The sequence below is a fragment of the Crocodylus siamensis genome, chromosome 4 (genome assembly GCF_052110815.1).
Source record: "Crocodylus siamensis isolate JL-2025a chromosome 4, ASM5211081v1, whole genome shotgun sequence".
Taxonomy (NCBI): Eukaryota; Metazoa; Chordata; order Crocodylia; family Crocodylidae; genus Crocodylus; species Crocodylus siamensis.
In genome coordinates this window covers 178,520,331-178,546,677 of record NC_143398.1, presented here as the reverse complement: position 1 = coordinate 178,546,677, position 26,347 = coordinate 178,520,331, and the positions used below count along the sequence as shown (strand labels likewise).

At 45.7% G+C, this 26,347-nt stretch overlaps 1 protein-coding gene across 1 annotated transcript in view; it reads left to right on the top strand.

The window, feature by feature from the left end:
- ASB18 (ankyrin repeat and SOCS box containing 18) overlaps positions 1-25,295 on the top strand; it is a 52,397-nt gene extending 27,102 nt beyond the window's left edge. Inside the window, exons 3-5 of the mRNA XM_090041234.1 lie at positions 17,389-17,893; positions 20,466-20,579; positions 23,648-25,295. Of these exons, the coding sequence (XP_089897360.1) occupies positions 17,389-17,893; positions 20,466-20,579; positions 23,648-23,833 (805 nt within the window). The 3' untranslated portion in view covers positions 23,834-25,295. The remainder of the gene's footprint in view (positions 1-17,388; positions 17,894-20,465; positions 20,580-23,647) is intronic.
- Positions 25,296-26,347: the final 1,052 nt, after the last annotated feature.

Below are 26,347 nucleotides of genomic sequence, written 5' to 3'. Positions count from 1 at the left end.
GATTCAGAAACATTTGGCAATTCGGACACAGACAGTTTTAAAAGTTTTTTCTACATAACTCTAGGTAGCAGGTGGCTGTGAAAGCTGTGGTGCTGGGGCACATGGAGCATCCCACAGAAACACAGGGTGGCCCCAGCGTGCTCAGCAGCAGACCTGGAAGTGGTCCAGAAGCTCTTCTGGTCCACTTCCGGGTCCATCGGGGAGTGTGCTGGGGCCCCCCTGCCCCCCTGGTTCAGTGACTGGTGCCTCCTGGGTCTCTGGGGGGCACCTGAGGTCCCCCCCGTGGCTGATCACCAAGCTACAGTGGGGGGTCCCTCCAGCAAGTACTTCTGGTCCACTTCCAGGTTCATCGCTGAGCATGCAGGCCCCCCCCTTCCCCCGCCCCCGCTCCTGTTGGGCATTCCATCCATCCCAGTATCACAGCATTCACAGCCTGCACCTGGTACTTTGAGGTACATATTAAAAAAAAATTTAAAGCTGTGTCTGTGGCTGAATCGCTGAATCTCCAAATCAGCATCGAATCTTCAGATTCGTATTCGGCCAAATCAGGGACAGTGATCTGAATCACTGTCCCCAGTTCAGGCCAAATCCAAATCGAATAGGGCCCGTTTCGCTCACCCCTACTGAGCAGTACCCCATGTCAGAAGCTAATTTGTTTAGTACAGTTCTCACCTCCTTGTAGAGAAGCCAGGCAGGGAGAAGCCTGAACCTGTCATAGTTTCATAGTTTCTAGGGTCGGAAGGGACCTGAGCAGATCATCTAGTCCGACCCCCTGCCATGGCAGGAAAGAATACGGGGGTCAAACGACCCCAGCAAGGTGTTCATCCAGCCTCCTCTTAAAGACCCCCAGGGTAGGAGCCAGCACCACTTCTCTTGGTAGTTGGTTCCAGACTATAGCCACCCTGGCCATGAAGTAGCGCCTCCTGATATCTAACCTAAACCTACCCTCTGCCAGCTTGTGACCGTTATTCCTGGTCACTCCTGGTGGTGCTCGGGGGAACAGTGACTCCCCCAATGCCTGCTGATCCCCCCTGACTAGTTTATAACAGGCCACAAGATCCCCCCTCAGCCTTCTCTTGTGGAGGCTGAACAGGTTCAGGTCCCGTAGCCTCTCCTCATAGGGCCTGACCTGTTGTCCCTGATCATGCGAGTGGCGCTCCTCTGGACCCTCTCCATGCTGTCCACATCCCTCTTGAAGTGTGGCACCCAGAACTGGACGCAGTACTCCAGCTGCGGCCTGACCAGTGCCGCATAGAGGGGGAAGATCACCTCTTTGGACCTGCTCAAGATGCATCTGTGGATGCATGACAAGGTACGGTTGGCCTTCCTGACTGCCTCCCCACACTGCCGACCCATGTTCATCTTGGAGTCAATGATGACCCCCAGATCCTTTTCCGCCTCCGTGCTGACAAGAGGGGAGTTCCCCAACCTGTAGGTGTGGTGCCAGTTGTTCCTCCCCAGGTGCATCACCTTGCACTTGTCTGTGTTGAAACCCATCCTATTCTCGTCCGCCCACCCTTGTAACCTGTCTAGGTCTGATTGTAACCTGTTGCATCCTTCCAGTGTGCCCACATCCCCCCACATCTTAGCAAATTTGAACAGGGTGCTTTTTACCCCCTCATCCAAATCAGTGCGGGTCTGAGGACCGAGCCCTGCGGAACCCCACTGCCCACATCCTTCCAGGTTGATAAGGACCCATCCTCTACCACCCTCTGGGTGCGGCCCTCCAGCCAGTTGGCAACCCATTTGACTGTGTGGGTCTCTACACCACAGCCCCCCAGTTTCTTAATGAGAACAGGGTGAGAGACAGTGTCAAAAGCGTTCCAGAAGTCTAGGAAGACTATATCCACTGCTACCCCTGCGTCTAATGATCTGGTGAACTGATCGTAAAAGGCCACCAGGTTGGTCTGACAGGACCTGCCACTGATGAACCCGTGTTGGTTGCCCCTAAGCATGCAGTCCCCTGCTGGCCCTTCCTGGATGTGTGCCAGCATTATTTTCTCAAACAGCTTGCCTAGGATCGAGGTAAGACTAACCGGCCTATAGTTTCCCAGGTCCTCCTTCCTCCCTTTTTTGAAGATGGGGACCACATTGGCCCTCTTCCAGTCCTCCGGTACCTCACCAGAGCACCACGAGTGCTCGTAAAGTTGTGCCAGGGGACTGGCAATGACCTCGACCAGTTCCTTTAGAACTCTAGGGTGGAGATCATCCAGGCCGGCTGACTTGAATACGTCCAACCCCTCCAGAAGCTCCCTAACTAAATCCTCGCTAACCCGTGGCTCAGGTGTGCCTCCCCCGGGGCCCGAGGGGGGCCCAGCAGGGAGGTGGCTATTCTGGTCCCTACTTAGGAAGACAGAGGCAAAGAAATCGTTAAACATGTTAGCTTTGCCGTGTGGTGTGATGACCAAGTTTCCCATCGCGTCCTGCAAGGGCCCCACATTACCCGGGACCTTCTTTTTACCCCCTATGTATTTAAAAAAGGACTTCTTATTGTCCTTAATCTGGGAAGCTAGTCCCAGTTCCATCTCTGCCTTGGCCTTCCTAACTGCCCCCCTACATCCCCGAGCAACTACAGAATAGTCCTCCCTGGTGATGACCCCTTCTTTCCATTGGGTGTAAGCCTCCTTTTTAGCAAGGAGACATTCCCGGATGCTTTTGGTGAGCCACAGAGGCTTGTGTGCTCTCCTGCTCCCTTTGATCCTCATTGGAATTACCTTCCTTTGGGCTTGGAGGATCGTCTCCTTAAGGAGCAACCACTCTCCTTGGACACCTGGCTCCCCTCTCCTCCGGGACCTCAGCGCTTCTCCAACTATCCTCCTTAGGTTGTTGAAGTCCGCCCTCCTAAAATCTAGGGCCGCTGCCTTACTGCATGCCTTTGCCACCTTGCGCTGGATGGTGAATTCCAGCAGGCGATGATCGCTGTCGCCCAGGTGGTCGAGCACCCGCAGCCCCCTCACCAGGTCATCACCCGTGGCCAGCACTAGGTCCAGCAAGGCGTCTCCCTTGGTGGGGCTGTGCACCTCCTGGGTTAGATGGAGGTCCTGCACTCTGGCCAAGAACCTACGTGAGCGGTCAGACCTGGCTGACTGTTCTTCCCAGCAGATGTCCGGGAAATTCAGGTCCCCCATGACTACCACATCCTTAGCCTTCACTACCTCTGTGAGCTGACCCAAAAATTCCTGGTCAAGCTCTTCTCCCTGGTTGGGAGGTCTGTAGTAGACCCCCACCATTAAGTCCCTCTCCCCTCGACTGCCTTGTACTCTAACCCAAAGCACTTCCCCTGACTCCTTACTAATTAATGAGGATGTGTATTCCTCCTTAATATAGAGCGCCATGCCCCCACCTCTCTTTCCTATCCTGTCCCTCCTGTACAGCCTATAGCCCTTGACATTCACCGCCCAATCATGCGTTGCGTCCCACCACGTTTCCGTAATCCCCATTATGTCCTTATATCTTCACACCTCACTTATCTACTTACACCTCATGGCATCCTTTAAAGGATCTTGCAGCATACCAGGATGCAGTGACACCCCAGTTGAGAGTCACTCCTCTACAAGCTAGGATTAAGAACACTGACTATTCTGAGATTTGTTAACACAGGATATTCAATGCATTAGGCACTGTGCTTGGAATGATACGAGGGAGCTGATTGAACAACCAGCTGATTCAAGCAGACAGGCTAGTATGATTTACCAAGGTATAAGAGAAGTAAGAAAAGTCTTCAAGGTTATGAGAAGAAGCCTGAACTAGGTGCAATAAAGCAGGGATATCCAGGGGCAGGTTGAAAGGGAGTACACCAGTGCAGTCATAACTCCCTTTCAGACCACACTGTAGAAACACCAGCCAGGGACTTTATTTTTAAGTCCCTGAATGAGATAAGACTCTCCCAGCCCAGAAGCAGATGCAGGAAGTGGGAATCTGCCTTTTGCTACTGTCCCCAGCTGAACAACCAGTTCCCACTGCCCCAGCTGGAGCAGGCCAAGAGCAACTGGGACAGTGGTGGTAGTGGCAGGTGGGTCTCTCCTTCTGTGCCCAAAGTTATAAGTGGAAAGGGTAAGAAGAAGAGTGGGAGGGGAGGTGCCATAAGCAGCGAGGGGAAGGGAGGGAGTGCTGAGAGCAGAAGAAGAGAAAGACTGTTACCTGATTAGGAGACTTAAAGCCCCTAACTGCTGCTTCTGCAGCATGGTCTGCCCAACCCAATGTGGGGTGAAGAGGTGTCTGGGAGTGGGGATTCAGCCACCCATATGGCAGAGGTTGCTGCCTTAACACCCCACTTCATAAAATCCTGGATCCATCTATGGGGGAATCCATGGAAGGATTCAAATAGGATAGTATCAGGTCAGAGTAATGGGCAAGGGGGATGATCTTAACAGCTGCATTTTGTCTGGACCAGAGAAACAGCAATGTGAGCATCAGGGATACCAGACAACAGCATGGTAAGAGATGGTGAAGTTCTGGATGGGAGTTTTGGCATCAGGACAGATGAACACATCCATAAAACAAGTGTCAATGCTCCTCTGTTCAGAAAAATAGCACATCCACATTCCCACGGACAATGATATCATGAAAGAAAGTTAAAACAGAAGTACTGGATGATGAATCCAACTTGAAAGATAAATAGGTTTTGGTAGAAGAACCTGTTTTGAGAACAAGCATCTGTATGATCAGCAAGCCACTGAACTTGGGAGAATAGGGACTGACAGATGTCCACTAGGAGAGGGGTAAGCATCCACTCCATCAAGCAGCTATACACATCTACCCTGTCCTCCATTCCACATGTCTTCAAATTATTAGCTAGATGGCTAATGACTTAATGGTTAATTTAATTTACAAAAGCTTTTTGCTAAAAAGAAAGGTGTAACAGTAATGATTAGAGTATGTATCAAGTCCACAGGAGATTGATTGGGGACAGAAAGAAAAATAGAAGAGTTTGCTCCTACCGACAGTGGTAGTTAAAATAATAACAACCACTACAACCACCACCACCTACAAGTAATTTTGAACAAAAAATCATTATTAAAAAAATTCTGAAGAGTTTTTAAATTTAAATTTTGGTTTTCCAAAACTGATCTTTTTCTTTAATGCATTTGGTTTTTCCTCCTCCTTCCAGAATGATTGTTTCTGGGCTTTCCAAGTCGTGCTCTCTCTCTCGTTATTTTACCGCAACTTGTCAAAAGGAGAAATGAAAATTCAAAATTGTAAACATGTGTTAAACTAAACAAAATGAAATTCTTGTTACAAATTGCATTTGCCCAAAACTTTGATAAGCAAAATTACAGCAAGAAAAAATAATGTTTTTTCAATTAGCTGTTCCTGGAAGCAATACCACGCACACACTGTTATAATACATCTTCATGGTACATCTCCATGCTCATGTAACCACACAATTCAGCTAAATCACTGTAACTGCAACTTTGAAAAACGGAGGTCTAAAGTCACAATGGATTAACTATATTTATATCACCATAGAGGCATGCATATATACTAATGACATCATATCAGTTTATATCTGTGTACCTATATGATACCGATACAGCTGCTGCAACCACCTATACTGCAGGTAAGAATCTCATTTTCAGTTAAAAGATAGAGTCTATCCTTCACAGATGCAGAGATAAAGTTTGAAAACATGACACCAGTGGCCACGTTAATGCTCAAACCACCATCACCAAAAACACAATACAAATAACGCCCCCCCCCCAAAAAAAAACCAGTTTATTTTTCAAAATGTTAGGAAAAGAAAAATCTTGTAATGAAGAAACCAGCTCACCCTTTTGACACTCTCTAGACTTGCAACCTGGAGTACTTAGCAATCTGTTCATCTTTTATTTAATTTTCCAGTAAAGAGCAGCTGTGGCAGTTAAGCTAAAATACTTGCAGACCTATTACACCCACCAGAAGCAGAGCAGAGCTGAGGTACGAAAGCTGCTAGTCCACCTGAACAGCAATCCCTGGAGGTGGGATGCCTTGATCTCGGTAAAGGCAGGACGGGATGTATTATAGGGATCTAGTCTTGATGTTCTGGTCTCAAGCTCTTGACAATGCCCAGCACTCAGGGACTGGAATCTAAGCCCTGCTTTACCAAAGTGCCCACCAGTCATAAAGCATTTTTAAGCCATGTCTACCATGCCAGGCAGAGTGAATTATCCTGCCTGGGGCAATGCACAGAGGAGACTAAACTGCTTCCAGTTCAGGAGGCAGAACACATGGAACAGTGCAGCATGTTTGCTGTGGCTCCTGGCTGGGACATTAAGCCTGCCTGAGAGATGAGCCTTACACCAGCTGGCAGCACCAGCCAGCCCACTCAAGACTCCCTCATACCAGCAGCTGAGTTAGGGTTAGCTACTGTACAAGCAAGGATGCTATTTGCATACCTTCCCCCTATCCTCCCAGCACTATGCCACATAGGAACAGACCTAATGCTAACATGAGCAGCAATAATGGTATAGCAGAGGAGGCTTTAACTAGCTACCTAGTGCACGCCTATACCCCCAGTGGTTGAAACAACACCACAGACTTTTGTCTTCAAGTGGCACTGTCTGACAACTCCACTCTGGGCTTTGAGATCATCAGCCTCTTCTGTCACTCAGCCTTCCAGCTAGGTCATGCTCAGTCATACCCCTTCTTGGGCAAGAACCTCCTTAAACTCTCAGATGAAACAATCAACATCCCAAGAAGTGCTAGTCCTCAAAACTAGGTCTTCCTTCCCTCCTCAGGTCTTCTTCAAGTCTGCTCTTTTTTCAGTGTGGAAAAACCTATGGTTTCTCTCTGAAGTCCCTTCCACCTCTGCAGCACTTAAGAAAGGCCTCAAGCTAAATGCAATCTGCTCACCATGAGCTTGTCCTCAGTGCCTAGGGGCTATCTTCCTAGGCTTCCTTCCACACATCTCCTTCAGGAGCACCTTACTACTCCCTTCCCCAAGCTTCTCACCACTTCCAACTTCTGCATCCTCAGGGCAAAGGGGTCAGGTGCCCTCTATCAATCCTCATGAACAAGCCACAGGTGTACTGAAATGATCATTTTGCATGGCTGGCTGGCCCCAGGGCTTTTGACCCTAAAAGGGGAAAAATGTCTGATACATGCAGCCTTACAGGTCCATATAGCAAAGAGAAGAAAGAAAAGGGGGGAAAAAAGGAAGAAAAATTAATCTCCTCCCAGGTCAGCTAATATGACAACAGCTTACCTCCCCACTGCACTGTGCGAATCTTGTTCTTCCCTTCAGAGTCCTGTAAACAGAGCATGCAGTTCTGGGGCTGTATATACTGGTCATGCACATTAACACATCCCCTTGTAAGAACAGAAATAAGTTGCATCAGCCAATTTTGCCATGTGTTACTATGTTTACTTACTGGTTACACCACAAACTACATTCTAGCCTTAGAATTTTTCAGTAATAATAATAATAATAATAATATACCCCTATACCCTATTGGGGAAATCCCAGAACCTGCCCAAGTTTTTGAGGGGCTATCTCAGTGCTCAAGCAGACTTTCCTGCTAGCTGTTAGATGCCAGAAAAATTCATTGTGAGAATCAGTGACCAGTTCACGACCAGACAGCTGACTTCATGGGACCTACAAACAATTTTTACAGGTTAGCTTATACTGTATTTACATGTTGAGTATGCCCATAGAGACTTAATGGAATACCTAACCTTATTGCCTACAGTTCAGGAAAGCATTTAAATACAAACCGAATTGCCCCCTTCTGGGCCAACATTAGTGACTAAACATGGGAATTCCACAGATGAAAACACAGCTCACTAAACATGAACCACCGAGACTCAAATGGAGAGCAGCGAGCACTCTGTATCCTGTGGGTCAGGCACCAAAGGGGGTATGTAATGCAGTAGCTGGTACTTTCCCTAGAAAGAGAAAAGCTCACCCTGAGCAGCTGAAGCCCACACCGCCAGTGCAAATTCCAGATGACTTCCCACTATGTGGCAGACAGGTGCCACCTTAACAAACACTGGGGACTGAACCAGGGACCTCCAGAGACTGTTACAGTCTCTACAAGAGACTGTAAAGCTGGAGCTAAAGAACCAGAGGCAGTAAGAGATTTGCCTCCTTTGGTCGCAGAAGGGAACACAACACACATGCCAAACAGTGGATTTCCTCAATTGGGACCACAGTTTTGTGATCAGTGTATTTTTCCTTCGGAGATCACCTGAAAAACAAAGGGTTAGAGCTTCCACTTGAAATGGAACTACATCCATTTGCACAACATGAGGAGCCTGTTTCCCTGGAAATAGATCCTTTTACTAAAAGCAGAAAGAAAGAGAGGGGGAGAGAGATTTCTCATTAGGAATTCGCTAGTGTTTCGAATGATCACGAGTTAGGTCAGATATTGTTTGTCACAAAAGACAAAGACAGCGTACAGGGGGGAGGAAAAGGAAGAAAAAGTGCTAAAAGCTTACATTAGTCAGGCTGGATCTGAGGAAGTCTTATTTCTGTTAAATACCAGCACTGAACTTCACTTAAAATACTTGAGCAAAGATGTGTGTATTGCATAGCCAAAAAAAACCAACTCTTAAGCAGAGAACCTTTAATGGCTGAGCTCCAAGGGTAGGTTAATACCTCTGTAGTCTTAACTGACTTGGAGGTAGAAAGATACACTAGGTAACAAATGCCATGGAGCTGGGTCCAGTTCTCAGCCCACTGTTTGTGATGGAATCGACATTCTGTAACATATTCAAGGTCTTGCATATAGTAGGCATTGGTCTCCCCCCACCACCACCTCCCCCCACTCATCTAAAAGAAATCCCATGTGCTTTGCTAAACACAGCACAGCCACTTGTCCTAGCATCATTGCCAACTGCCCTTTACGTGTAATGCAGGACTTGACATTGTTTTGCCACTGTATCACCATTACGACAGCTACAACGTCAACTTCTAGCAGAAGAAGTAGCAGTCATTTTGATTCATTTAGACTGGCTTATCACTTCCATTTACTTGCACTAAAAAACACATCGGTGTAGACTGTTTATCTTTAACCCCCTTCTGTTTGTCAGAATATATTCCCAGTTGTGAATGTAAGACCGTGAAAGGAGAAAATGTCTCCCATTGTTGTCCAAGGGTTTATGACAGCCTTCCAGCTCTGAAATTACACTTTGGAAATTTCAAGATGACTTCTGTTACAGGTTTGGGGTTTTATTGTTGGTGGTTTATGGATAGTGCGGGGGAGAGAGAGCCTTTTAAAAAAAAATCACAATCTCTTTGATTCTTGGAAACAGCAGACACTGCCAAACAACTTGCAAGCAGTACTATACACTACTTACAACTCATAGTCTTGAAACATAAAAAGGTGGACCCCCTAAGCACACATGACAGGCGAACACCTACAGTCATCACTGGGGCAAGACCTCCCAGGGATCTCAATTGGATTCTACAGAAAAAAAGAGAGACCGAAAGTCCCCACAAGCTCCAAAGCTCCCTCCCTCCTCCCCTACCTACTAGAGGACTTGGCCCAAGAAAAAGAAAGCGGGGGGAGGGGGGGAGAAAAAGTTCCTTCTGGTGGATCATTGCCACTAACACTGATTTTCTTTCAAGTAAGGGCTTTATTTCACAGGGCATAGGTCTGCTCCCCCATTGATCCCACATTACAGAAAATGGCTTATCCACATGCATGTCCCTTTCAGTAATGTGGAAACAGACTTTTCTAGTGCAAATCAAGTTATGCTGCATCTGGAAAACCACAGAATAAGTTGCAGCCCACATCTCCCTACAACTATCTTCTGAAAATAAGGTGACCACTTAAATAGGAAAATAAAAAATGAGTAGGGAACACCTTTTAAATGTCAGTCCCTGCACCTTGCCTTTTGTAGCCATAGAAACACACACCAACTTGAGTTACTCCATCTCAGTACTACTGTACATAGTGCTAAATCAAGGTCAGGGCAGTGGTCTGAATGTTTTCAGCTGTTAATCATTCTCTAATCTTCTCAGAGTTGATGAATATATAGAAAGACCATTGGCTTTCTAAACTCCCACCCACCTCCAGCCTACGCAGGCAGACCCTTGCCTGAAGGCACAGATGTCAGAAGTGGGTTATAGAGACAGTCTACATAACACTCCAGGGATGTGTCTATGCCAAGAGATGAAACAACTGCAGACAGATCAATTGCAGGAAATGGTTGATCATCCCCTATGACTTCGGAACAGTTTAATACATCCTCACAGTGATTTTGACAAAACCTTTCTAGCACATCTGTGCACACTGCATGCTTTATAACCTTGCTTGTACCCATGCACACTGGACTTCCAGAAGCATTTAGCCTGTGGTGCCCAGAATGCTTGCTGAGAGATGGGCATCAGGGACCAGGGCACAGGTGGTCAGCCCCAATGGCTAGCTGGATAGAGGCTAAGAACCAGAATTAGGAAGCCAGGAGGCTAGTCAAAGTCAGAAACTAGAGTCAGAAATCAGAAGCCAAACATGAATGCCAGGAGTGCAGGAGCTAGGGCTGAGGCAAGATACTAAGATCACGATGGTCTATAAACTCTATAGGGGTGTTTGTACATGCCAGAGGGGTTTCATTTGGTTTAGTTCTCCCTAAATTGAAACAGTGTGTTTTAAAAAAGCCACCATTTCCACCATTTCAATTTCAGGAGAACTAGACTGAACTAAGTCCCCATGGGATATACACAAGGGTGGGGGCCTGAACTTTAGAGCTTACCTGCCTTTCCCACGGTGGGGTGGGGCGCAAGCTGCCGGTGGGTTGAGCAGTCCCTGAGCTACAGGGGGGCCAATGTTTCCCTCTGCGGTGGCACCAGCACCACCCAGGTGGCACCCACCCCCTGGCATCCAGCCCAGGCAGTCCCAGGGAGCACCACAGCCACAGAGGGAAGCACTGGCCCCCCTGCAGCTGCAGAGGGAAGCACCAAGACCCCCAGCATCTCAGGCAGGCAGGCTCTGGGAGAAAAATAAATAATTTTAAAAAATGAGGCTTGTTGCCACTTTTTTTTCCCCCCTTCAGTTGAGCCTGGCTGCACAAGATGCTGCCAAGTTGCACAGCCCCTGACATAAGCTCCAGCACCCCTGCACCATCCCCACCACCTGGGACCAGGAACAGCTAGCTGGCTTGCCACTGGGACAGAGCAGCAAGGTTGCAGGAGAGCAGCTGGATGTGCTTGTAGTGGGAGAAAGCGGCAGGGACAGTGCATGGGGCACTGGAAGCCCACCAAGCCCAAGTTTCCCCAAGCACGTTGGCTTCCAGTGCCCTGTGCACTGTTGCATTTTATTAGGTAGCAAATTAAACACCTTGGAGGTATTTTACCTTCTTACGTTACAAAGTCATTTAAAGCGGAATATGCCATTGAGTGTGCAAACAACAATGCCATTAAAGCAGTGTAAAAGGGCATTTAAGCCACTTTAAAAGCCAATTTTGCTGCATATACAAAGGTCCTAGAAGACTTGTTAAGCAGACAATTTTCCACCTTCTAGTCTGCTGGTTTTAAGACCGTTTGTGACAAGATAACTTCCTACAAGAACAACATCCAGTAACTGGCCAGTATGAGGATGACAAGATCCCAAAAAATGACACATCCTCAGCTAGAGCATCATCCCACAGGGAATCTGGGCCAATTCCCAAATGCCACAGATCGCAATGAGAGAACAGAAGTCTTGCAGCTTTGTTGCTTGAGGCTCCTCATTCACACAAAAAGAGAAACCACCATAGGAAAAACCATAACAGATTGGATGCAGACAGGTCTGAGCTAAAGACCATGGCCCAAGCACTGCAACCTACTTATAGACTCAACATTTGTAAAACACCTCAGGTGTGTATTATGTATTCACAAGCCTTTCAAACCTGTGCCCTTTCAACTTATAACCCAAAATGCTAGCCCAGTACACTTGCTCCACACATTCAACAATCATCCAGTTTTGGCCTTAACATCTAACACCTGGGGATATAAAGGTAATTTGCACTGGAGGAAGAAAAGACAACAGCTTCTAACCCTGGACCTGGAATGCTCTTTGGATCTAAGGACTTGGGGCTAAAAGGGCCCTGGCAGACTCTCATAGAGTAGGATTGTCCTACTACCATGGACAGCCACGTAATACTATACGCTTTCAAACCTGATCATGAAAGCTGTTCATTTTTTTTGCCCCCTACTATTTGGGAAGTTGTCCTAAAACCTCATTCCTTTTATAGTTAAAAATTGTCTTGGCTTTGCAGTCTAACTGCATTCATGGCCAGTTCATACCCACAGCAGAGTCACCAAAACTCAAGGGACTGGCTAACTGCTAGCCACAGCTGTGAATATAGGGAGTGAATTGTATTTGCCCTGTTTCAAAACCATTAAAGTTGAAAATCTGAAAAACCTAGAATTTTGGGTACATGAGTCAATATTCCAGTCTGTCTGTCAATGAAAAGCATAACCTCCTTATCATAATCCTCTCTAATTCCCATTTGCATTCTCCAGCTTCCACTAACTCCGTCAAGTTTTCACCTTCCCTTCCCTAGTCCTGATTCTCCCATTCCCTGGTCCTTCCGTAACTTCTGAATGGGGGCATAGAGATTTCTATACTGTTTCCCTTCCTGCCTGGTATTTTCTAGGAGGAGGAAGCCAGAATCCCCCCATCCCACACCCATCTCTTCGCTGGCCATTGCTGGCAAAGCCGCATCTCTGCCAGGCAAGAAAACCAGAGCCCAACCCTACCATGATGCAGTGTTCAGGGATCATTTCATGCTGGGATTTTTAAGGAGGAATTCAAAAAAGCCAGTGATTCAGATAGCTTCTTGGGAGCCAATGGAAGGGACTGGAAACTGAAAAACTCCCAAGGAGATTTAACAAATCTAAATACTCACAGCTTTTAAACTCACTGCCCTTCAGACATTGAGAGGGAACTGAACCATTGAACAAGGAGTGTTTACTGAAAATGTCAAGTACCTGAGGCCATCCCACCAGGTAGACAACTCCTGGCCTGTCCTCAGCAGTGCGTATTCTGAGCAGGCTGATCACTTGTGAATGGATCGCCTTCCAGACACAGCAGTGTTACTCCATGCAGTTGTGGCAGACTCACCCCTCAAGCCCCCACTGCGTCTTGGGCAGAGAATTCTTAATTCCAATTGGTGGACCCCAACCACCAATCAGGGAAGAGTTGGGAGGAGCTGGCACCACCCCTTCCCTGAAGGGAGGTGGTAACGAGCGCCCGGACTTAATTGGGACCCGCAAACTGCAGGTCTGCTGGACTTCAGGGAGTGGAGCCCCCTGAGGGAATAAAAGGAGCGGCATGAGCCACATGAGAGAGACACAGCGAGGGATGGCGAGGAGAGAGGAGCTCTGGAGAGACCATTGTCAGGGCCCCACCTCAGCCTCCATAGGGCACAAATCGGCACATGGCAAGGCAGCTTGAGCCTGCGAACCCAGCAAGCGGCCGGTTGGGGTGGTACATGGATTGATGCATGGGAAGCCTGCCCTGGGAGCAGCTTAAGGCTGCTCGGGCCCCACGCACTGTGCAGGTCGGTGCACAGAGTTGATCCCAAGAGCAGCTTGAAGCTGCTCAAGTTAGCCCCTCCCCATCCCCACCTCCCAGGCTTTAGGCCAGATAGCTACAGCCCCACAGTGTGGTTCAGCATTGAGCTAAAAGAGCCCTGGTGCCCAGAGCAGGGTCCAGGAAAGGGAAAGACCCCCAGTGTGAGGCCAGGGAACCAGAGCCAGTGAGGGCTTGGCTCCCAGAGGAGCTCCCTAGGTGCCCAGCGCAGGGAACAGGGTTCAGAGGGAAGGGCCCCGAGCTCGAGGCCAACAGCTTCAGGAGGCCTGAGATGGTGCGGGGACCCAGAGGCCAGATCAACAGCCCCAGTAGAAGAACCGGGAGTTACCGGGAACCCAGATCCCGCAGGGGTACCAAGGAAGTAGGCCTGTGCAAAGCAGCTAGTATTCACTTTGGATTTGGATTCAGCCGATTCGGAGGACAGGGATTTGATTCATTGATTTGAATCACTGCCCCGAATCAGTTTGGCTGAGTCTGATTCAGAGATCTGGCTGCTGCCAAATCTCCAAATCAGCCAGAACCATCCTCCCATCCTCCCCAGCCCGGCAATGGCTGCTCCGCCTGCCTCAGCTCCTGGCACTTTGAAAAAAAACTGAACTCACCAGATGCTGCTGGGTGGGGGGTGATCCCCTCTGCCCCACACTGTGTGAGGGGCTCTGCATGAGCCCCCGACCCCCTGTCTGCTCCCCCAGCCTCCCCATGGCTGCTCCATCTGCTGCAGCTCCAGCCCTTTAAGAAAAAAAAGGAAAACCCTGGGACTCACCACTCCTGCCAGCAGGGGGTGATCCCCCTACCCCCCACTGCCCAATAGGGGGCTCTGCACAAGCCCCCCAAGGCCATTGCAGGAGCACTGAATCCCGGGGCTTTTCTCCATTTTGTTTTTTTTCTTAAAGGGACAGAGCTGGCCCAGACAGGGCACCTGTGGGGGGGCTGGGAGAGTGAGGGGGGAGGGTTGGGGGGCTTGTGGCAGAGCCCCCCATGCAGAATGGGGCAGTGGAGGGCAGTGGGGATCACCTCCCACCTGGCAGCACCCAGTGACTCCTGGGGCTTTTCTTTAAAGGGCCAAGAGCTAGGGCAGGCGGGGCAGCCATGGGGGGGCTAAGGAAGCAAGCAGAGGTCAGGGGGCTGGGGGAGTAGGCAGGGGATGGGGGGTGGCAAGGGTCCCCCCATAGTCTCCTCCCCTCTCCCCCAGGACCCCCTTCCTTGCCCCCGCCCCCTACTTACCAGCTCCAAGTCCAGCTGCAGCTCCCTGCTGCAGCCACTGGGGACTCTCCAAATCTTCAAAACTCTCCGAATCTTTTCCAAAGATTCGGAGAGCTTCAAATTGATTCAGACCTTTTAATTGGTCCTGATTCGATTCAGATTCAGAGATTCGGCCATCAAATTGGGCTGAAACTCCTCTGAATTGAATCACCACCTGAAGCTTTGTACAGCCGTACAAGGAACCCTGGGAGGAGTGGACAGGGGGGAAGTCCCCACACATCCTCCATTCCCCAGAGTAGGAGGGGAGGATACCCCAAAAACACACTGGGGAGGGTTCTGTGGAACACCCAGGAGGCCTAGGGGGAGAAGACCCTATCCCATTTGAGGGACCATGTGGTTGGAACCCAGATAGGGGGTGTCTAATATCTGGTACAGTTATGCTTCCTATTTGGTATCTATTGCTATTGTTGATGTTATAAATAGTTGGGTGTATTAATTCTGTATAATGGGCTCTGTAAGGACGTCTTTATTAGCTAACTCACTTGCAATATAGACTTGCTGGATTGACTGTCCTGGGATCCACCCCTTTTCTGGGTCTGGGGCAGGGGTACTTACCTGAATGCCCTCCCTGGGGCAGACTTCCTCTTGCTAACAGACTGTTATACGTATATTTGTATCTATACCTGTACCTATTTTAAAGAGTTTTATATATGTAAATGTTTGCAATTCAATAAAATGTATATAGTTAAGAACTTTGGGCCTGGGCTAACTCTATAAAGGAAAGAGAATCCGCCCTAAATTCTTCCATCCCTCTCACAGCACCGCTTCCTGCCTACCCATCCCATCCAATTGAGGATAGGGCACACTTTTGGGTATGCCTCAGTATGGAAACACAATATGTTTCCAAGCTCCTTATTTCAAAGGGTGGGAGATGCTACTAAACCCTAGTTCCTGATTATCCTTGCTTACAAGCATAAATGTCAAAGCCATCTCCCATACCTACTAGTCATATCCCCCTATATAATCCCTCCATTTCATCAAACTCCTCACTGTATATTTTTAGAAAGGACCTCATGGGTCATCTAGTGTAACCCCCTGCACACATGCAAGATTATCCACTCCTAAACTGTCCAAGATGGATGCCTTATACTACTGATATCTATCCAGCCTCTTAAAAATTGTCAGTGAGGGAGAGTCTACGACATCTGTTGGCAGCTTGTTCCATTGTCCTACTGATCTTACACCTAGGAAGTTAAAATACCTGAGTTCCCCATTCAAAAGTCAGTATGCAACTGTGTCTCAGACCCTGGGTCTCATCCCTCTCTGTTCTGCCCAAGATAAATCATTTGGATTGTATTCCCCACCCCAATTTGCCAAGCATCTCCCAGCTCCTCACTCAGAACTCTCCAAAATATTTGCAACTTCTGCATTGTCCTTAGGTTACAAGTGAAATACTATTTAAAACAGTGGTTCTCAGCCTTTTTAGACTCAGGGTACCCTTTGTGAGACACAAGGCACTCCTCAGAAAATGCCAGTTCTTGGTTTTTATTTGTATTTTTTTGACTGCAGGAAAATAACATAGCAATTCTTCTGTTGCAAAGAACTCAGAAAGACTATAGCAGGTCAGAATGTTTTTGATACTATGGATTCCTATTTGAAATCTCTGGGTTTATTTTACAAATCGCGTGTAGGTATTTGTACATCTAACCGTGTCACCCTTAAAAGGCATTGTGGTGCCCTGGTTGAAAATCTCTGATCTAAAAAGAAAAAGAGCTCACAAAATTCTCTTCCACCCTGGTGTCCTAACTTAGCTGTCTGCCTTTTTTGTCAGTGGTACTGAAAACTCCTCAGCACAACACCTGCCCTTATTTCTATGAACTGAACAAACAGTCAGTACTTAAAGAGAACATGACTGAAGGTATGGGCATGCTATACATGTATTTACTCTGCAGTAATTTGATTTACCTCTGGGATAAAAGTGGAATGGGCACACAAAAGTATAGCATTTTACTGGTATATATACCACTCCAGGACACAGTTATGTCTTAGAAAGTGAAAAGCAATTACACATCCATTTAAGATACACTGGTGTACAATTGTGCGTCTACAGGTCTAGTCAGTTTTGCCCCAGAGGTAAGTGTTTACTCTATACAAACATGGTATTACTGACTCCTCTGGCACCTAGTGGTGAGACACTGTAATAATGCATATTGCAGATTACTTCTGAAGCGGAGGTCATGTGTCCAGCAGGGATCCTGCTGTGATTTTACACAGTGGTTAAATGCAGAGTAAATAACTCAGAAATAACTGTCATGCATGTGCATCTTCAAGTTACATTTCAGTTCCTTTTTAAATAAATGCCAAACATTTGTTTTGAATATACATTGGTACAACATAAAGGTCTAATTTAACCATGCCAGCCTGAATGGCGTCATATCTATCCCTTCAACATACCAACCTGTCCTAATAGTGGCACCTGAATTATGTGAACAAGCCCTGGTGAAAGTGGCCTTCACCCAACAAGCTGGAGGCTAGTAGACCTATTTTCTCTAGTGTCAGGGATAATCTTAGTGCTCTGATTAATAGGATGCAGAAAAGATAGCCAAATAATAGAGTGAAGCCAGCTTCTGACTCAAAAATTCACTTTCCAGTTCTGCTCCCTTAAGTGTTAATGTTACCCTTTTTTTTCCAGATGTGCCAAGCTTCTAGTGAAATATGGTGCTAAGGTTGACCTGCCAAGTGAAGACACCCAAGAAACACCACTTCACGTAGCAGCTAAGCACGGGCTTTATGAGCATGCCCACTTGTACTTGAGGTACGGTGCTCATGTGGATAAGAAGAACAGTCAGGAAGAAACAGCACTCAGTGTGACTTGTGGACAAGGAAAAAATGTTGCAGACCAAGAAATCTACTTACAGATGTGCAGATTGCTGATTATGTATGGAGCAGATGTAAATACCACAGATGAAGAACAGAAAAGCCCACTCCACAAAGCCTGCAAAAATGCTAATTACAGCTTGGTCCAGTTTTTGCTGCAGACTAAAGCAGATGTGAATGCTATAGACTACAACGGATCCTCCCCAATGGCTTGCGTCCTGCAGACTGCAGCATTCAAGCAGGAGCTGAGGCCACATCTCACAGTGCAGACACTGCTCAACTATGGCTCCCAAAAAATATGGCCTACAGCCTTTGTAAAGGTATGGTCTTGCAGGCTCACTAGATGCAGATTGAGATCCTCCAGCTTACATATTAAAGACACCTTTTCAAGGGGACAGGTTATTATAGGGGATCGATATGTGTGCAGGGGCAGAGCAGTGAGGGAGTCTCACTGAAATTCCAGAGACATAAGGTTGAGCCTAGATTCAGGCCAAGAGCAAAGGCTATCAAGAGTCAGTCCAGCTGCAAATGGATACCTGCCTGGTCACTTAGGATGGGACACATTGGACAGTGATGATGATAACGCTGGGGCTATCATTGTACAATGGCTGTTATTGCTCCCTTGTGTTCTGTTGGCTAAAGAAACCAGCATGCCTCCTTACTCTTGCCAGCCCAAATGGCTTTCTAGGCTCAGACAGACCTTTGATTTTGAAAGTGCTACAGAAAAGTTTGCCTCTTAATCACTAGTTCAAATATAGGCCAAAAGAAATGACTGGAAGCAGTTAGCATCTAAGAGCTTTTTCAGTAAGCTGTGGAAAATGGTCCCAACAAACAAGAGATTATATCACACCACTGGCATCAGTTGTCACCTCTGGCAGCAGTCCTGATAGAAAGAGATATGGCCTCTTTCCCACTCCTCCATGCAGAGCTTGGAATTACTGCGAAGAAAATATCCACAACCAAGCCCAGAAATAGGCAGCAGAAATGACTTAGAGGGGTCCTGAGCAAATGCCCCGGTGCTGCTCTTTAGCTCTCTGGCTTGAAAGAACCTAAGTGATATGCTGGAGCAGGCAGCTAAAACCCTTCTAAGCCACCTGCTCTGCCTAAGTGCCAGGCTTAGGGGCACACAGAGCAAGAGCAGATGGTCTCAGCAGTGGTCCCAGGTTCTGCAGAGTGTGGTATAGAGATAGACTCAGGGCTTGTCAAGACTGCTACAGCAGCTAGTCCCAGGGCAGAGGGAGCCAAGAACCCCCCGCCTATCTGAGTCCACTGGCATGCCCCAGGTCCAGAAGTTCATCAGTGAAGCTGTCCTGAACTCACCCCTAGTGGCTATTCTCAGGTCCATCAGAGACAGGGGGCTGGAGAGCAGCCACAAGGACAAACCCAGAACAGCTTTAGTGAAGCATGCTCACGCCGCCATTTCTGAGACACATTGCTTCTACAGTTTAGACAAGCCCTTAAAGTCTGTGAGGGCTGAAGTTTGTAGTGTCCTCTTCTGAGTGAAAGACCTAACTCTTCCAAGCTGTCAAGCCAGCACCTTTCCTGGACACTAAATTCTCACTTGGTTAAGCCAGGGAAGAAAGGGACAGATACCGTTTTTTAAAGGAAGGCATTAGCCCAGTTCACTGGTCAAGGAGTGAATTTTGAGCCTCTATTCATTTAAGAATGGTAAAAAGCCAGTCTGTATTTATGTTCTAATATTGTGTCATTGCAGAAGTAATGTCTTAAAGATGCCCAAGTAATTTGGGCTTTCAAGTCTCATTTTCAAAATGGACATATACAAACAGAAGCCCTAGATTCACTGACCTGCAATGAGGCTTATTGCCTGAAGGACTTACCACCTCAAGGGTTCCCATAATACATTTTGGAAATCTCTTTCAATGATCATGCCGGTTTGTATCCCATTTAGGCACTTCTAAAATTTTTACCTAGAATGCTTTGCTTTGTATAATGGTGGCTTTTGTCAAATCATGCTATGGCATTCCACCATGAACAAAAATGCCCCATCTTTTCACTCCTGTTGATGGTGTACCATATGCCAAAGATATATCCTGTCTGATGCATGTCTAGCCCCATTCTCAGGGATCAGGCTCTGATGTGCACATACCTAATGCTGTTCTAATGGCAGTTACAGTACTTTTTTGATATCTGATGTACACAGAGAAACACTCATTGCAGCACTCCTTACCATAGTCAGAGACAGCAGATATATGCCCTCTGGTATCCCGTGAGAGTGCTCAAATTCACTTTGGCTTGTGAGAGGAAAGAAATCTTTCACTAGAGTCCCCCCTTCCTGCTTGGACTGTCAAAAAGTAGAATGTAATATTCAGCAGTGATAGGTTTATGGCTAGTGGAGAAAGGGTTAGGATAGGTTAGGATAGCCATCTGGGGATGCAGCAGAATCCAAATCACCCTATCTCTGAGCCAGGGGGGACCAGCTTGGTACTTCTGCCTTCAGAGCAGTCTCATTATGGCTTTGCGTTTCATTGATTTTACATCAAACAATAAAGAAAATATTATCCCAGCTTGAAATGTACAAGCCAAACATGTAAGCAAAAGGCAAATGCTGCATCCAAAAAAAATAATGTCACAATAATTCTTCCAATACTTTCATGTATGAACAAGATTTAGGAACTTGCACAGAGCCAAACTTTTCTCAGTTCTAAGGACACCATCCACAAGCAGTAACACATTTAACTGGCTAACAGACAGTCAGGCTGCCATTTGTGAAACATCTGATTCTTCCACAAGTGACATGATGGAAGTGAAGCTTCAGATGGTTCATGTTTCAGCTTATGAAGACACTTACCTGCTGGGGAGAGTACAGCACCCACTCCAGCCCCCTAGTGAAACCTCATAACATCACTTCTACATTAATTCTTTCATGACTAGGTGTTGAGGTCATGTGCATCTGTGCCAGAGATTATCGAAATCCTCTTCAACTCCTACTCTCAGATCCCCATCCCTGAGAAATGGATTGAAGCTATCCCAGAGGAAATATTTCAGGTGAGTGAGTTGTGGGCTGGTTCCTGTGACCAGTTAAGTAGGTCTGCCTACCAAATCAGCAGTTCAAATCCTTTTCCTGACAGTACTAAGCAATCCCATGTTCATGTAACTCCAAGCAATTCAAATTCCCCCCTGGCATGATTGGTCTGGGATAGCTCCAGCTAACAGCTAAAGCCACGTGCGTTAACATTTAGTAAGAAACCAGGAGCAGGTCAAAAGCCAGAGGTCACTAGCCTGACAAGCTAAGTCAGAGGGGTAAAAGCAAGGTACAGATCCAAGGTAGTAGGCTAGGGTTCAGTGCTGAAGATCTGCAGCTAGAATGCCAGGGGACAGGGTAGGAGCCAGAGACAAACTAAGGCCAGGAGCCTACTGTCACATGAGTCAAAAACCAGGAGTGAAATCAAAGCAGGGGGTGAAGGTGTGTAGACCAGGGAAACAAAAGTCAGAAAGATTTTCTTAAATGGAGGGCCAGGGTCAATCAGGTAGGCTGACTGAACCAGCAGGAACTAGCTAGAACTCAGCTGGGCCCATGACCTCATTAAGCAATGGATAAGGGACTCAACCCTTGTATCGCCCCTATCACCCTCACCATTAGAATGACTGCCTCCGATATGTACCTTGTAAAGGCATAGATGGGCAGACAAAGTACAAGACAAAGGAAATCCACACCCCTTGCTTTTAAAATGATTAGTAATGATCCTCCATTGAAAAATTAAAACATTCAAATACTATTGAGGAGAGCTAGAGTATCTGGCAGCCTGTACAAATGAAAAGAAGGAAATCCAAGATGAAAAATAAAACGTGTTGAAGCTTCCCTTAGAAAGGATGGTCCTGCTGGGACTGTTTTACATACAACAGAGCAGAGTCTCATTGCAGCAGTTTTACACTGATTTAGCTTCATAGATTCTCCTTATTTACATCAATCAGTTTGGGAGTGCAGTCCCAAGATTATTACAAATATGTATATTTTTAATATCACTTCTACACAGGAAGTAGCATGGATAATGTACACCAAGTGGTGACAGTGTACATAATGCAAGCACCTTCAGACTTCTGAAGTGAAAACTGAAAGGACAAAATTGCCAGCTACTCTTCTCTAGTTTGCCTGTCATCAAAGGTTTGTACAAGCCCTACCTACTGAACCCAATGTCCTTGATAAGAGAAACACTAGGAATTGGTTCCATTCGCTTTGCTTTTTTTTCCCCTCTAAATCTTGGAAAGTAACAACAATATTTGAGGGGTGATGAACAGCTAAGAGGAGGAGATAAAAGAAAAGAGAGCCTTTGTCTTCCAGATTACAAGCTCAGTTATCTCAGATCAGAGACACAGATAGCATTGGTCATTGGATATGACTCTGGTTCTCCCACAGATCTGCTATATGACCTCCCTTAAGCTGCTTTCTCTCCCGATGCTGCTGTCTTGCATAGTTATGTTGTAAAAGCTGTGAAGTGAGGACTCTGCTTTTACCACGTGTCTGTATAGTGCCTTGTCCCATGCACATCTCTAAACATTACTTCACTGTAAACAACAATTACACATAGAAAACTGCATCAAAAGACCTTTTATGAGTGCAACAAAGCCAACCACTCATACATTAGGAAACACCAGATTGAAGTTTGCCTTAAGTAAAAGTGCATCTTGCCTGTGTGCATTTTGATACAATCTTAAGCGACATAAGCACACGGCATTCTTTAAACAAGACCCCTGCTCCATTCAGGGCACACGTGTCATAGGATCAGTAGTGGCCAAGTCACTGGCAGATTTCCACATCGCAAAACCATTGGGAATTCATTCCACAGCCATCTCCATATGGAAACCAAAGAGTGAAATTCATATTGCCCTCTCATTCTTTAAGGAGTTTGGTTCAGGTCCCAGGTGAGGCATGTAGAAGTGGAGGAGTAGAGAGGCACTATATCTCTTCCACGAAAAAACAGGGGAGTTGCGTCCCTTTAGCCTCTTACGGAAAGGCTGGATTCATTCAATCAAATTTAGAAGTTCAGGAAAAATGTACTTAAGCTGGGGTTTTGTTTTGGGGGTGTTTTTCTGTTTCTGGAAGAGAGGACAGATCCCTTCCTGATGAGATGTATTACAGAATCCTGAAAATGTTATAGTCCTCTGAAAAGAGGAAGCAGTGAAGAGTCAACAGCAGTGTTAGAGCACAAGATGACATCATTGTCGCACTAGTAAAAGAGTGAAATTCATGGCAGAAAGTGGTACAAAGTATAGATGCTGCCCAGGTAGTATACTAACGTACTCCAAATTATTTACTTTATCTATCTTCGGTCACCACATGACCCATAACACTGTAGCATCTGAACATCTAATAAACTTTAATGCATTTAGCTTCACAACAACCATTTTACCTATATGAGATTGAACGAGTTGGCCAGGGACATGCAGGAAGTCTGGGGCAGACTTCAAAATAAAGTAGGTCTCCAGTGCACAGCTTTAATCACCAAGCTGTTCTTCCTACTCTGTCTAATACAGTATATTCTTACCCCAGCTTCCATCCTCCTCTCCCCCAGCTTGACTTAAATGGATTTGTTTTAAATAGAGACCAGGCCACACCTCATCTCTAAGTGTTAACCAACTGATTGCCAGCTCTAGTGAATACAATTACATTCCTTCATCTCTTTAGATATAACCCAGCCACAGCTGAAAATAAAACAAAATCTCTCATATAATGGCATTCTACAGTTATTTCCCCCCAATGGATTAAACACTGTCTTAGAAATGTCCATGTCTCTCATGCCTAGTCAACACACAACAGTTTTATACCTGTATACCAGAATTTTACTGGCAGTTTAGAGTCACACACACAAAAGATTTTTGTGAAGATTTTGTATCTGCAGTAATTTTATTTGTGGTCCTTCCTTAGAATAATTACTTTTACCTTTACATTTTATCTCCAAGTATCACACCACTATATTGTTCTATTCATTCATGAACATACCAGTATACTGGTAATCATAAATTTAGTCTAATCAGTACTGTCCTGAACTGGAAAATGCTCTGATTAGCTTGTCCAAAGCTTGAATTTAAGATTTACTTATTTTCTCTCCTTTCAGAGGCACCTCACTTTCTATGAATCTGTCTTTAAGCTGTCATGCAGAGTCCGGTGTCTGCAACATCTGTGCCGCTTCGCCATTCGGAAAAAGTTTGGCCACCAGTGTCACTCCCTTATCCCTTTACTACCAGTGCCCAAATCTCTACAAAACTACCTGCTGTTAGAACCTGAAGGAATACTGCTTTGAAAAGCCAATAAGAACCAAATTAAAACTTCCTGAAGTCTTCTCACTGACTGATCTCCACTTCGTTGTATTTACAATAGGAGTTTTTGTTTCATTAGAGTTAAAAACCCATTTCCATCGTAACTGGGGGGGTTTCAGTGATTTATAATGTAAACACACATTTGCTTTGAGCTGAAACTTTGTATGGAATTTTTTAATCACACTTCATATTATGGTTACACTTACAGGGAGTGAATAAATGCTTAGCGGGAGTTATAAGCAAGGTATATGTGAATGTTATGCATTATAAAGGATTAATTGAAATCAATAGAATTACTTACTAGCATAAATATAAGTATGCATGTAAGGATCAGCAAGACCCAACCCATGGGTTGCACCAGTGATTTTAGTAAGGTTTCTCCAGCAAGCAAAATAAACAGAACTGGTCTTTATTCCGGTCCTATTACTCATTCATTGAATGGAATGCAGCAATTGACAAGGATAATCTGTAATATAGACTAGGCCCTCTTAGCCCATTCTTTCTCTTTCAAAGAAAGAGCTGTTGACTGAAAGCTGGCTCTACATACAACCAGAAAATTTGATTCACTTTATGATTAAAATGATTCCAGGCTACCTTGAACAGCTTGTTATGGTTCCAGAGATACTCTGAGGATCTCCTCTGACAAATATGCATATAACTCTGCTTTGAAGAGACATCTCTGTGCACCAGGCCTTGGCACATGATGAAGCACCTCAAATCGCCAAAGCATAGACCGGCACAAAACCACTAGGGAGCTTCCATTCGAAGATGAAGGGAAGAATGTCAGGTTTTCATTTAGTACTGTGTTTTTTCCAAAGTATATGTAACGTGACAAATGAAAATTAAAATTAAGTATCAGAATTCTGATGAAAATATTGAGATTTAGCATGATAGCAACTGTTCCCTTCTTAACCCCCTGGCATCCCAGTAAAAAACAGGGGTTTTCAAATGAGCTTAAGGGAGTTACGTGCCAAACTTCACTGACTGTCTGTCTTGCATGAATACCAGCCCAGCCTCTGGCTTTTTTACTTTTCATTCCATCCAGGAAGAGCACACACCAACTGCTGAAACTTCCTCAGCCTGAGGAAGGGTTTTGGAACCCAAAAGCTTGCTTAAAAATTGTTCTCCAACTATTTTAGTTGGTCTAATAAAAGATATCAGATTCACCCAAAGAACCTTGTCTGCCAAACTTCCAGTAAATGTCACTGCTCCATGACTATCAGTAGGTAACCTAACTCCCTTTGGCTACGTTTGAAGCCATCCAAGTCTATAGCACATATTGTAAAGGAACATTACATAATGAGTGACATCCCAGACTCTCTAAAGTCAATGACAGAATTCTTATTGATTTCTGTGAGAGCAAGATTTCACCCATTTTTAATATAATCCTGTGAATTTTAAGTCCAGAAGTGACCATTATGAACATATACTTTGACTTCCAGCATATGACAGTCCTTGAATTAATTCCTGTTAGTACTAACACATGCCTTTTGCAAAAAACATCCAGTCTTAAGTAGAAGACTCCTCAGTGATGGAGAAGCCACACAGTGCTTGATAAGCTTTTCTAATGGTTAATTATCCTCACTGTTAAAAACATTGTGCCTTGTTTCATGTCTAAATGCATCCAACTTCAACTTCCAGTCATTAAATCTTTTCCTACCTTTGCCTACTGGAGTGAGGAATCCTCTGTTACCAAAAATGTTTTCCTCAGATGCACTGTCTTAGATAGCTGTAGCTCATGGTATTGAGTGTGTGCAAGAAAACGTCCTGGGGAAAGGAACTAGGCACAGGCTCAACAAATGTATGTCTAATGTTAAGCACCTGAAAATCTCATTGATTTGTCAGGATCCAGAACATGACCTGCTTAATGTTACACACACACTTAGGCACCCTGTGAATTGTGGCCTAATTCAGAACACTATTTTGTATCATTCCAGAAGGAATGCATCAGGTCAAGTACTGAATTTGCAAAATTTGAAGCAAATGTGTTCAGATCTACTTATCTATCTGAGGGTATGATGCAGGCACCCACCCTTGTAGTATGAAAGCCCCTTCCATATGCACTTGATAGCAATAATGAAGTCCTTAGCAGGTGTCACTGAGGCTGTGACTAGGGCTAGGTATTTGTTTTTGATTTTCTGTAGTATTTTTCAGGTTGATTTGTTTCCAGATTTTGTTTTTCTGGCTTTACAGTTTTCAGTCTGTAAAGCAGTGTCAGCTTCAAGTTCCATCATATCAGAATCAGCAAATTTCCTCTCAATTTGTCTTTGTCATGACTGTGTCTATATGAGTACTGGGGGGGGACGGGACAATGACACACTACACTGGTATGTAATATTCACATATCATACCAGCACATTTTACCGCTCACAAATATTAGCCAGGCAACTCCTCCCTGGAGTATGCTCAATAAAGTAGCACATATTTTAGTGCAATAGTCATAATGTGTGATTAATTCTTTCAGAATGGAAACGTAAGACAAGGCAGTAAAAACAGGC